The following is a 13,572-nucleotide window of genomic DNA, read 5'->3' as shown; positions in this document are numbered from 1 at the left end:
GATGATCTCCACAGCTTGAAAATGCTTTTTGGGGCCACACTGAACTCTAAAACTAACTTGCAATAGTAAGAACATTAAACATGAATAAAACTTTAAATTATGAATGCATGATGAGCATGAACACCCACATAACATCAGAGCTGAGACTATTCCAGGAAAAAAAAAAAAAAAAAAAAAATCTGAATGGTGCCCTGATTGGACCCAATACCCGTTAAACCATCCAGTGGATGAAGACATCAAATGTAGTGTCTCTGCTGTTCCAACATCACCTCCACAGCACTAACGAGCTTCTGCAGAAGCCTCACAAAGAGAGAAGAAGAAAGAGGCCATGCAACCTAAGCCACTCAATAAGCAGCGTCAGCTTTCGATATCCGATCAAGAAAATTCTGCACAGTTCCAAACCAGAGAATGCCAGCAGCGTTTTGACCGCATGGCTTTCCCTGCAGGGAAAGCTGCATGGATACAGGTGTTAATTGCTTAGAACTGCTCAACAAATTAGCATTTTTGTCCAGGAAACGTCTTGCTGAATACAGGCATTGCACTGTAAAAACTGTTACCGGGTGCCACCTGGAAGTTAAACATTTCCCATCCCTGTGAAACTCAAGCTACGTGGGTCCCTTTAAAAGAAAACCTGCACCTGGACACTGTAATTAGGTGGTTAAATGCCAGGCAGAAAAAGCAAACGTTTAAAAATATGAACTGACCTGAAATAAGTGATTCCTTCTACAGCACTAAGCTATCAGAAGCCGGTCGTGTGGTTTTGTCAGCAAAATTATGAAAGAAACTTTGTCTTAACAGCCGACATCTGACTGAACTATCGGTAATTCAAGAAAATACTCTCATCATTTGCCAGCACCAACCGAGTCTGGTTTCCAGGGGGCTGAAAATACGGAATGTGCAAATCATGAGTGGAAAACAATCTATATGGGATTTGACATTATTAGAAGTAAATTTTTTTTTTCCCCCTTTTTTTTCAATCCCCCCTCTTCCTTCTCACAGGATTCAAATTTTCTGGCGTAACTTAACATTGCCAGCAATGAACGCGCCAAAAATGCCAGCATCGATGACTTTAAATAAAATCACCATTTAAAGTAACATTTTCCAATAGCACCTACATACTTCTGGAACCTAAGCCCCATTTAAAATACGACTGAGGTGCGCAGGTATCTAGAGCTTTTGAAAATCAAACAGAGGAGCATTTGCAAATTTGACCCAGAGACACTAGATCTGGCTACCATCACCCACAACAGGAAAGCTTTTTTTTTGTGTGTGTGGTTTTTTGTTTTTTGGTTGTTTTTTTTTTTTTTTTTTTTTTTTAAATCCGTCTCAGCTCTGGTTCCAGAATTTAAATGCAGATATACAAAACATATACTTTAATGCTTCTTAATCAGCAAGAAACTGCAAATACATCTTTTACTACAACTAGATAATATAATTTCAACTAAGGCTATACTGTAGCTTCTGAGTCTTCATCTGAACTCCTGCAGTTACTGCTCTTCCTGAAGCCTTTCCACGTGTAACCCATGAAGGTAGGGCTGATGGGCAGAAAGCTGAAACACCTGTATTTTTTAATAAAGTTCATGCCAAAAGGCAAATCGTATGTTTCCATGCCATCCAGTGACTTGCTTCCTTTACCAACCCCTTTCTTCCATTTCCGTATTCCCCTTTCTTCTGGGCTTCCTAGAAGTCAAAATAAAAGGAGGAAAAAAAGTTATATATACGTGAATATCTTTATGTAAACACACACGCCCCCCTAGCAGAGGTTAAGCAAAGAAAGAAACCCCCAAATCACAGACACCACGCTCAGCAAAGTACCAGAAAGATCTTCTGGACTCCTCAAAGAGGCAGGAAGAGGGGAAAAAAATGTTGAATGGAAATGGCCATTATCTGTTTTATTTTGTTACTGGAAGTTGAGGCAAATTTTTCCTCTCAAATGAACGGAAGCAGGTTTGGATCTTTAAAGTATTTTTACTCTGTCTTCTGTAGACAACTATTCTGGTTTGATTTTTATCAGCTATTTTGTATATTTAATAGGAAGGAGACCTTAACCTGAAAAAGATTCAAAGTGTTCTCAAGAAAACTGAGGCACGCAGGTGTTAAGCAGTCTGCTCTAGGCGTTAAAGTAGTCAACAACAAAAGCAGTAATTTCTCCCTCATGTGCCTCCATAAAATGCTGTGCTATCTTCACTCAGAAAGGCCATTATTATTTCAGATAAAATGCTGACCTGGAATGGTATTATCCAAAATAAATGCAACGCAGCCACCGACAAACATGGCTGTAGTGAGGAGAACGTTTAATACTTGATCAATGCCTGCTATTCCTAGAACAGAAAGAAAAAGTATTTAGAATTTTTACTGCACGTATATACACACATCCTACTGATTTACAATGCAGGTCAGCCAGGAAAACCTGCTACTGAGTTCACCGAGGAATCTGCTCAAATAGGACTCTTGAAACCACATGGGAAGAGATGTAGAAGAATCCTCACCTAGTGTAGTTGACCATGGGTACTGCTTCTTTTCCAAAACCTAACTACATGAACTTTCAGTTGCTTATAAAAATGTCGTGAAATGCCACTTTAGTTTCAACTGCAGATGCAGCTGCTTAACTCTAAACTAAATAGAAAAACTACAAAACTGGAAAAGGAGAAGCGTTCATAATGTAAAATCACATGGATTGAAGTAATTCCTTTTATAAACCTTTACTTTTTAAAAAGGACAAGACTTCACAGGACCTGTTCACAGAAGAACACCGTATTTGTATTTCATTGCCTAACCCTGCTTGAATGATCTACTTTCCTGAACTACTTCAAGTAGGTTAGATATGCAATTATCTTTGGTTCTGAAGTGATGGCTATAAAAAGTTAGTTAATATTTCCTTCAAAAAAAACCCCATCAACAACCAAAATTAAAACCAAACAAATTAAGTGTTCCTTTGGTGACATGCACTGCCACGATGACTATTGAGAAGGCAGTATTAAAATAGAAAACCTTCTCCTTGAAGTCACCAAAACTGTAATTTGGCTAAAAGTCTGAAACTGAGTTCATTAAAATTCAGATTTAGAACACATCTACAGTGACAAATCTCAAAACCCCAACAAATTCCTAGCTTCCAAGCTCTACCTTGGTATTTCTCCCTATTCTTTTAACATCATTTACAACCGAGATTCACCCTTTCAGTCTTTTGCCCGTCCAGTCTTCCTGCCAGTCACCTGCTTCCATTGATCTATAATTGTACCCAGAGAAAGCAGGACAACTTCAGATGTACCCCACCAAAACATCCAATCCAGGTCTCAATACCTCAATTAACTCCCCTCTGAACACACCTGTCTTCTAATCCATAGCTTCTGCTGTCTCCATAATACTTTTTTTCTCTTATTTACCCTTTATATTACTAGGTATTTACATGTACTTTGCATATGAGTACAAGGTAAAAGTACACTTCAAGTAAATGATCAAAAATACCTGTGACCAGTGGATTTTGTTTGAGATAGCTTGGAAGGACAAGTCCGAAGAAAATGGAAAATCCCAGTACAAACAGGTTGCGAGAGGAATTTAGATCTATGAACTGGAGGTTAGACAGACCCACGGCTGTAATCATCCCTAAATAAAAACAAAACAAGTCTCAGCTTTTATATAGTCTTTTTCTTCACAAAAAAATTAGGGGCACACATATAAACACAGCACTAGAATAAAAAGATACAGCCACACAGCACACAAAGAGGAGCAAAAAAACCTCCCATACGTTACCAAAGAGAGTGCAGAAGAGGGCACCAAGCACGGGGTCAGGCAGCGATGCAAAGAGAGCACTGAACTTGCCAACCATCCCAAGCAAGAGCATGAAGGCTGCCCCGTACTGAATAACCCTGCGACTTCCAACCTGCAGGAGAACAAAAAGGAAAGAAGAAATCCACACTTAGTCCAACTTCATGCCTTGCTTTTTTTTTTTTTTTTTATTATTGCCTTTTCCATTTAAAACTTCTTTTCCAGTTTCCATGCATGTTTTTCGTGGTGTTAAAACAGGCTGCAGATCCTTTACAAATGTTTTGGAGGGCTCAGCCGTACATGGCTGCCCTCCAATTCTAACATAGCTTCGTTTGATTTTGTTTTCATTAAGTCATCTCTAAAACCATCTGTAACTGCTATAGCCACAATAGCCATGAGGTGTGGTGCAGCGCCATCTACAATAAAGAAAACAGACAGAAAATAACTAGGAGAGATTTCAGAGATCAATTGTAATGCAAAAAACAAACAAAAAAAAAAATCCATGCGCTGTTGCCCTTTTACACAAGAACGTATGTACCAGTTCACCTGATACGCACCTACCACAACTTACCACACAGCTCACTTGAAGGAGACGCAGCCTTGCTAGCCAGAGATTATCAACTGATTTTTTTTATCATCCCTCTCTGAGATCACAACTGAATTCACTTCACATGCAAACCATGGCTGTGCTAACACTGTGAAACCAAGTGCCTACGCTTCCTTCCCATTTTTATTTTGAGCATTCAAATTTTGGGCAGTATCGCTCTGGCACTATATGTTGTAGCGGCAGCTGATAAACCTGAATGGTTGACATTGTAATAGTGTGATACTTGCGTAAGAGGTGCACCAGGGCCAAAAAAATACCCTGTTACACTGGTAAGGCGGATTCTAGCAAAGCCCTTCGTAGGTCTCCCGTTACAGAGTAATAAGCTTCAAGAAGGAGATATTAATTTGTTAATCATGTGTGACGGCGCTAAATGAGTGAAACGAGAAAAAAAGAGTTACAGTAGGGATGTTTACGATAAAAGTACTTCTTTTGTCTTAATTCTTTACTGCTTAAGTGTCAGGTGAGATGTGTTTAACCTACAAACAGAAGCTACACCAGTAAGTCGCGACTGTTCCCTAGCATAACAACAGAAGTCAGCTTGCACCTTCCTCTACTTTTTATAAAGATTAATTTCCTCAGGACTACCCATATCTTGCTCTAAAATTATCATCCTGCATGAAAGAGGCAGATTCTTTAAAAAATCTGCGTGATAGCGACATTTATTTATGCAAACACTCAATCACTACAAGGCAAACAAATTAGGCTCCTTTTGAAAGCTACTGAAAGCATCCTGGTCAGCATTTAGCTCAAACTACATATTTACTCCAGGCACTCGTACAGACACTTTATGTGATGATTGTGAAGAGCATGGTAAGGCACCTAGTACCTTAACTGGAGTGTCCATTTCATCATCAACATTATGGCATAAGCCGCCTACACTTTTGCCCCAACTGATCAGATTTCATTGATTCGTCTCTCATCAAATAAAATTTGCTCATAGGCTAATTCCAAGAGTTTGCAGTATTTATATCCAGTTGAAGCCTCCAATTTAAATTCCAAGCGTAATCGTTTACTGCGTTCAAGGGAGGTAAATGCCTCTGCAAACATTGGACTGGTATCATGGGATCACCGCGACTATGTAGTCTTTACTCATGAGCACCAAAGATTTCCTCTCCCAGATAAACAGCAGAGTGTCTACATGCCAAAAATCTATTTTGATATAAATTGAAGTTGAAAAACTATTAGGTTTTTAGGAATGAGTATGCAGACAAGAAAAAACAAGACAAAAACTGGAGCACAGCCATCCAGCTGGGCCGTTCTGGATAAGGCATATTCACTCTTCCATCATGTGCTCTGAACAAACCTAACTGTAGTTAACTCTGTTCTCTGTAACAGCTGCCACTTTAACATTCATTTTCCACTGTTCCAAAGCAAAACGTACACTCATTTCTGTGGACTGTTAAGAAAATAGTGCTTGTTAATTCATATCAACTCCTATGAAGTAACAACAGAAAGGAAGCAGAACAGAAAACCCCTTTCTTTAAGGATTTTTCTAACGAAGATTTCTTCTAGGAAATTTCCATCAGCAGCTGAATGGAAGACTTCTACAGACAGCAGATGGTGCTATTAGTACATTATATTATATTCCACCCTAAACCTGAAAAGAATCGCCCTTTGTGCAGAAAAAAAAAAAATGGCTGAAGATAAATTCATCATCTATATTTGATTAAGTCACAGGGATGAGTTATTGTAAGCGGAGAGCATGTATTTTCTATCTTGTAAGCATAAAGGAGATTTATAGCTTCCAAGTGAAAAACACAACAAGATGTACATATTTACAACATAAATTACCCTTACCAATTTTGTTGGTATTTCTTAACAAGGTTACATTAACAATATCGGGCAAATCCATCTGCAGTCCAAGGTCTCCCTGTTCAGCAAAGCATTCCAGCACACATCCAGTTCCACAAGTGAACAAAGGAACTCCTCAAGTGCTTATATATTTTGCTGAATTACAACCCAAAATATATGTAATCCCCTAAGCACGCTCAGTGCCTTAAAAACCTATCGTAACAGAAACAGATATTTAGGGTACGTGTACCTTTGAAGTTACCCTGACTACAGTTCCTGTTCTAGCTGTGTCAGCATAATGTCTTAATACACACGTAGATAAAGCCCAAGGACGTCAAGTTGCCTTTCATTGTGTCGTCAAGTGAGACACTAAAGTCAGGCAGCTCTCTAGCGATGCTTTCAGAGCCAACACATCCAAAAGAGTATCAATTTCTATACAGTTTACCATGTTTATGCCTCCACTCAAAACACCCTAAGCCTTCTTGCTTTGCAAAGGGATAGCTTATTTAGCGTCATCTCCTTTATGTAGGTTTTCTAACTGCCCTTTACTCCAAATAAAAATCAGATTTTTGAGGTCCTTATCTAGAACGCATTTCCGTTAGTCAGTGGCTGGTATGGACAAGTTAGGTAAATTTACCTAATTCGGAATGCTGTGTAAAGTTTGCCTGCACAAAGTGCTAAGTAGTATGGTTTCTTGGAAGAGGATCACATTGTGAAACATGAAAATGGTGTAAGCCATCTGCCAGAGGAGACAAAACACTCAAATCACTGAGTAATCGAGGTAAAGTACATACCTTCGTGATGCCCAAGACACCAATGTTAGGGCTGGAAGAAGTGGATCCGTTCCCTGTCCCAAATACTCCATCCAGAACACAGGACAGACCCTCAATAAAAATCCCTCTGTAAACCCCAAACAGAAAAAAAAAGAGGGAAAGAAAAGAAAAAAAAAAGAAGAAAAAAAAAAAAGATTAAAACTTGTATTAGCATAGACTTGCATCAGATGGTGCTTTATGACCACATGCTACGTGGGGGTCTGTTACGGCATCTGTCCCACATGAATTACTATAATTCATGTTTCAAGCTCCAAGACACCTGGAAACCAAACCTGAGTTCTGTTTTCTATGTCTTAGGAATCCACATTATTAAACCAAGGAAATTATAGAATAATTCCAAGTCAAACAGAGCTGCTCTTTATTTCTAAAACTGCATTTCAGGTGAGTTTTACAAGCTACCCCAATTCCAGAACCCATTTAGGGTTCTGCCCCTACAGAAACCGAACTATTAACCACCATGGAATCCAGAAGGAAAAGAACTAGGTTTCCAACACTACACTTGCAACAAAATAATTCAACGTGACAGTTGCATTTTGTGTTTCAGATTCTCGGCCCTTCTGTTTGACCTAATTGCAACACTTAATCTCAGAGCACATTCCTGTCTTATCCCAGTGAAAAAACCCCAAAAGAATAAAAAAGTAGCTTCAGACATTGAAAAATATTTCTTTTTTTGACATACCTGTTTATTGCATGAATAGGTGGAGGAGGTGCGCAAGACAACCTGGCACAGGCATAGTAATCTCCTATTGATTCAATAATGCTAGCAACAACTGCGCTAAGCATTCCTATTACTCCAGCGGCTGAAATCGTCGGCAGTCCCCACTGAACTGTGAAGAAAAGGAAGCTGAAATTGCTTGTGCCACAGAAACCAAATTTCAGTATCAAAACATACAGCAATTTCATAGAATCACAGAATCATTTAGGTTGGAAAGGACCTTTAAGATCATCAAGTCCAACTGTTAACCCAGCACTGCCACTGAACCACGTCCCTAAGTGCTGCATCCATACGGCTTTTCATCACCTCCAGGGATGGCGACCTCCAGCACCTCCCTGGGCAGCCTGTTCTAATGCTTGACAAGTCCTTTCAGTGAAGAAATTGTTCCTAATAGCCAGTTCTAAACCTCCCCGGGCACAACTTGAGGCCGTTTCCTCTTGTCCTATCATCACTTGTTACTTGGGAGAAGAGACTGACCCCCACCTGCCTACACCCCCCTTTCAGGGAGCTGTAAGGAGTGAGAAGGTCCTCCCTGAGTCCCCTTTTCTCCAGGCTGAACCCCCCAAGTTCCCCCAGCTGCTCCTCAGAGGACTTGCTCACCAGACCCTTCCCCAGCTCCGCTGCCCATCCCTGGACACACTCCAGCACCTCAACGCCCTTTCCTTGTAGTGAGGGGCCCAAACCTGCACACAGGATTCGAGGTGCAGCCTCGTACAGGGGGACGATCACTGCCCTGGTCCTGCTGGCCACATTATTTATTCATCTTTAATGGAATCAACAAATTCCCTTCACAGTAAGACAGTCTGGCAAGTTCAAGTAGATGAAAAGAGCAAAGGAAAAACCGCCTAACCAGCTGCTTTGATCATGCTTGGAAAAAACCCAAAAAACCCTAAACCCCACCAAAAAAATTCCTCCTGTTCAGAAGGAAGGAATTTGAACTACTGCTTGTGAAAAAACAATTCTGATCACTGAGGCGAGTGCCACTTAATTATTATTGCTCTAAAAACTCAGCCTTTGGTTACAAGTCTAGTCTACCGAAGAGAATGGCCAACAACCAGCTATGATCACTGCACAAACACCTCCCAATTCCAAATTTTTGTAGAAAAGAAAATAAGATTAATTTAAGCCTGTAGAAAAGCTTGGCAGGTTTTCCACAGCAATTGCCTTGATGCTTTTATCTCTTTGAAATAGATGAGCCTCTTGCAACAAAAGGAACTTGAAGTCACACAAACGTGAATGAACAAGGCTTCACAAATAAGAAACGTCTAATCAGGGTGGAGAACTTTTCCTCCTCTTCTTTCCCAAAAGCTATTATACATTTTGCAAGTACTCCTTTAGAAGTGGTTTCTTTTAAAAACTAATCAGAACCAAAGCATATGGAAAACCACAATGAAGCTGCCTCATTACAACGTAGTGGTATTCCTAACAATTTCTATTATTCTATTCTAGTAGAATATTACTCTCTATCATTACCCCATTAATTTCTGAGCAGCACAAGGGTGTTGCAACTCTATCTCATGCCCTAAGAAAAGCCTTCAACAGCTTTAAACTTAGAGGTGGCCAGCAAAAGCACCCAAAATGTCATGTAAAGCGTTTTGTGTTCTCTTGTAAATACTTTTTTGTCCTTTGATAAGCATGGACTGGCACTCTCTGACTTGCCCTTCGGCCCAATTCCAATGCCACTTCTGCAAGTCGGGACATGTTTATGTAGCTGTTTAACACTGTGCTAATTCAAGAATGGGTGTGTTTGGGGCAGGGGAGTGCATCAAGCTGGAGAAAACTCAGGCACTACTCTTCTTTAGAGAAGAGGAATCAATGACTTCGGTAGCTCCACAGGAGTTGTAGTAACCCATCCTTATTTATTGTGTAACATTAACAGTAGCTCACCACAGTATTGGCAAGTGCAGATATATCAACCATTCTCTGAAAATCCACGTTAAACATACGGTCGCACTATGTTATTAGAGGTCAAGAGTTACCCAGATAAACCCTGCAAGTGCCTTCTACAAATTCAAGTTTCAGAAACTCAGGTCTTTCTTGGGTGAGACCTTCAGGTATCAAATCAAAGAGGAAAACAAGAAAAAGAACATCACCCCCGTCAATGGTATCTTTAGATCAGTGCATGCTGAAGTACATCAGAATATAGTACTGTGAGAAAAACAGCAATGCTTCTGAAAACAACACAAATTATATTCACAGGTGTATTATTACAAAACCAGCTCTTAAACCCTGACATACTTACAAGGATAAGGAACCTTGAACCACGGAGCTACCAAAAGCACTCCTCGTCGTGCGTCTGTGCGAGCGTAGAAGCCGTACTTCGAACTGTCAGGGGGAAAGACGTCTGTCACAGTGAAGATGAAGCAAAGCAACCACGACACCAAAATAGCTAAAATAATCTGTGAAAGAGGAGGAAAAAAGACGTTTAAAATAAACTCTCACTGGCAGTATTCATCAACAGCAAACAGTTCCGGCACAGAATACCTATTACACAAATATCTGAGCGTGATCTTAAGTGATGTTTTAAGTCTGAACAAGTAGTAAACCCTGTAATAGATCTGTTAGATGTTTCCCTGCTGCCCCTAACGAAGGTGCTGTTACAAAAGCTTTAGAATTAGAGCAAGCCTCTTCTCTCCCGTAACAAATGGGAAAGTCTCCAAAGAGGCACTTAAACTCGTGAATTCATCTCAGTTTTACCAGAGAAATAAAAAGAGGTCTTTCACACAGGGGAATGGAGCATGGCTTTCCTAAAATTAGAAGATAACGATCTCTCCATCCCTCCTTGGAGGGCTCAGTCTAGGCTTTCACTGCATGCATAAACATACCTTCTTCTCTACCCCCTTCCCCCCCTGCCATGATCTTCATCACTCCAAAAACTCTTCATCAGAGACAGATACCCAAATGGGATCCAGCAAGGCTACAATATGAGACCATTTCATGTGGTAAATGAGCCATTTAGTTAAGTTCATTTCAGCTTTTATCTCACCTTTGTGATCAATTGTATTGTTATGAAAAATCAAAACCAAGGGGGGGAAAAAACCACCCCAACCCCAAAACACAAGTAAGAGGTGTTTTTTTCTAACTGAAGAACAAGTTCAGCTACTCACAGGGAACATCTTAAAAAGCTGCAGTCTGTATGCCGTCCATCCTTTCTTGGATTTGTAAATGGGTAAGGGAAATTTGACATTTCTGGCATACTGAGAAAACAACAGTACTAGGAAAATAGTCCTGAGAAAAAAGGAGGAGGAGGAGGAGGAGGAGGAGGAGGAGGAGGGTGGCACAAGAGAGACATGTCATTAGCACCAGCATGTTAAAACCCCCTCTTCACCACAAACCTGCTCAGGCTCTTCAGACACAAAAATACAAACATACATTTTAAATACAGCACAAGACAAGGCATCATAAGAGAATATATTTTGAATAAATTATTACTCCATGAAAGCTGAAACAACATAATTTGTATTCTAAAGTGCTGCAAAAAATAGCCAGCAGCAAACAGGTAAATGAAACTAGGAAAATTAATCAGACTAAAAGATCTTCAGAGCTAAGCACCCATTAGCAAAGAGCTACACTGCTGCGCTGCTTGTGTCTTTTTGACTCACTCCATCTGTGTGTCTAGGTCTGCTCTACATAAAGCACAAAGGTTGCTGCTAGCAAGTAGGAAGAAACAGGAAAACTGGAGGCCAGTGTACAGTAATCTTTACATTTCAGAATTTGCAGAAAACTCCAAAGCACTTTAAAAATTTCTGTCAAGAGAAGTTCTTCAGTTCTTAAGAATCCCTTTTTTTGGTATGTGCACCTTTCACCAAACAGCACTAAATCAAGCACAATAAAACCTAAGAAAACAAGACTTCATTCAACTGCAGTTCACCAGTAACCCAGTTTACTACAGTTTTTAGATGCCTCAAGTATTAAGCATCTTCCCCTCTCGTCACAGCTAAGCTCCTCTATATGTTAAAAATTAATTCAATTCTACAGCTAAAATACGTATCCCTCTGCAATGAAAAATAAAAAGCCAGGGCAGGTTGCTCAATTCTGAAATTGCCAAAACCCGTTTTGCTATTAAAAAGGCTACACAGAGTCAAGCTGTCTGAAGCAGCAAAGCTTCTCTGAAATTGGAGATTATGTTTTTATCAGCTGACTTTAAAAAAAAAAAAAAAAAAAGGTGGATTTTAAGCCTCCCTCCCTTTTCTATCCAAGATCAGTTTCAGGCTGTAAGAAACAGAACAGAGCTTTCTTCTCCCTCAGTCTCCAGGAACAAAGAGCTCTGCACAAGAAGGGTGTCATTTATAGCCTTTACCCCCACCTAGAGTCTAATGATAAAGGCACCTTTTCCTTACATTCAGGGAACGTTCTGGCATCCCTCCCGAAGTCCATTACGGCAAGACAGGCTCCCCTCCCTAACAGCAGCTATCCTGGCATGCTAGCCCTGAAGACAGGTGGCTTTGTATTTTGATTTATTTAGTAAGGAGCTGTAAATAATTCAATAACATTATATTCTGGTAAGTAGTATTACGTTGGCTACATGCCAGGGGGGCTTACTGCCATTCTGTAAAATATTACCAAAGCATTAAACGCCCAAAGACACAGTTTTGTTCACCAGATCTACAGGCAAAGACCAATTCAGGAATAATTTCCCTTTTAACAGATCACGATGTGTTGTGTTTTATGGATTAAATGGTTTCAGCTTGGCACTGGCAGAACAAGCAAGGTCAGGAAACCGTTTGGGAAACACGAAAATCTTGTCAAATAGCTTCTGCAGCTAATGCAGGATAATAGCTCTTACACAGGTATTATTTTGCTGTGCAATACAGTATTTTTATCTCATCAGAGCAGTCAAGACAGTCTCAAGTGCCACATCTTGTAGAGATCAAGTTACTTTTGAGTAGCTCTAGATGGCTACAGAGTTATTTTCAACAATCTAGTGCACATTTTTGCATGGCAGAAGCCAGAAATACTTATTGACTGGGTAATATTTAAATCCTGTTCCCAAATTGATTTATTTTTTTCCATCTGCAAAATGTCAACTTTAATTACATGTTTCTGTGTCCAATTCACTAAACGTCTGCTTGATTGATTTAATGTTAGTCCCAACTTGCACAGAATTTGTTTTACAGAAAAATAAAACCTTCCTTTGGGTCAGCAGCTTAACATAATAGAATTACAAAAATATTCATGATGCTAAAATCCAAGATAAAAGAGAATTAAACAGCCTTTTTAATCATAAGCTGCAGTTACAGAATACTTTACATGTTCAAAGTACTGTGCAAACAGATTAGTCAGATCAGAATCTGATCTCATCAAGTCATTCCTTCCGCTTCCAGAGCCAGCACCAAGTTGGTCACTATATACTGAACAGAGCAACTGCTTCAGCCAATTTCCTTCTCCCTAAAATGTGGGTTCCATCTGTATTTGGCTGGTTACCCGCAGCATCTCACAGGAAGCTTTTGCCTCCTCCTCACAACTCATTTTTCTCCATTATTCCCTTTCATACCACTAATCTCAATTCTTTTATTTCTCTGGCACCTATACCTACAGCAGCACAACCATCACGCCCTGACACTCACTCTAAAAGCCTTTCCGTCTACTGAACAGAAATCTGTCTACTTATGCCTCACTGACTGATGGCATTCATGGAAATAACACATGCTCTCTCTCGTACGAATTTCTCTCGGCTGTAGGTAAGCAAGCCAGTTAAGACAGATGAATCACTAGTACCAATGGTATTTGCTCACTATTGCAGAATAAGAAACATACACAACAACATCATAAAAACAGAAACAGAAATTGCTCACTAATCTCTCCAGTGTTTTGCTAAATCATCATTTCTAGAGCACTGAATTAGAACCAGCCAATGGCTC

General features: G+C 39.9%; 1 protein-coding gene across 4 annotated transcripts in view; it reads right to left on the bottom strand.

Annotated features, from left to right (window-relative positions):
- Positions 1 to 1,358: 1,358 nt before the first annotated feature.
- The window catches only part of SLC23A2 (solute carrier family 23 member 2), a 62,011-nt gene continuing 49,797 nt past the window's right edge, over positions 1,359 to 13,572 (bottom strand). For all 4 annotated transcript variants that reach the window (XM_056362905.1, XM_056362904.1, XM_056362907.1 and 1 more), the window contains 8 exons: positions 10,819 to 10,939; positions 9,954 to 10,110; positions 7,676 to 7,823; positions 6,958 to 7,063; positions 3,751 to 3,880; positions 3,466 to 3,603; positions 2,226 to 2,321; positions 1,359 to 1,680 (listed from right to left, as the gene is read on the bottom strand). In XM_056362905.1, the coding sequence (XP_056218880.1) occupies positions 1,448 to 1,680; positions 2,226 to 2,321; positions 3,466 to 3,603; positions 3,751 to 3,880; positions 6,958 to 7,063; positions 7,676 to 7,823; positions 9,954 to 10,110; positions 10,819 to 10,939 (1,129 nt within the window). In that variant the 3' untranslated portion in view covers positions 1,359 to 1,447. The remainder of the gene's footprint in view (positions 1,681 to 2,225; positions 2,322 to 3,465; positions 3,604 to 3,750; positions 3,881 to 6,957; positions 7,064 to 7,675; positions 7,824 to 9,953; positions 10,111 to 10,818; positions 10,940 to 13,572) is intronic.

This window comes from Falco biarmicus, chromosome 18 (genome assembly GCF_023638135.1).
Source record: "Falco biarmicus isolate bFalBia1 chromosome 18, bFalBia1.pri, whole genome shotgun sequence".
NCBI classification, from domain to species: domain Eukaryota; kingdom Metazoa; phylum Chordata; class Aves; order Falconiformes; family Falconidae; genus Falco; species Falco biarmicus.
The sequence above is the reverse complement of the archived record's forward strand: the minus strand, read 5'-3'. Positions and strand labels throughout refer to the sequence as shown.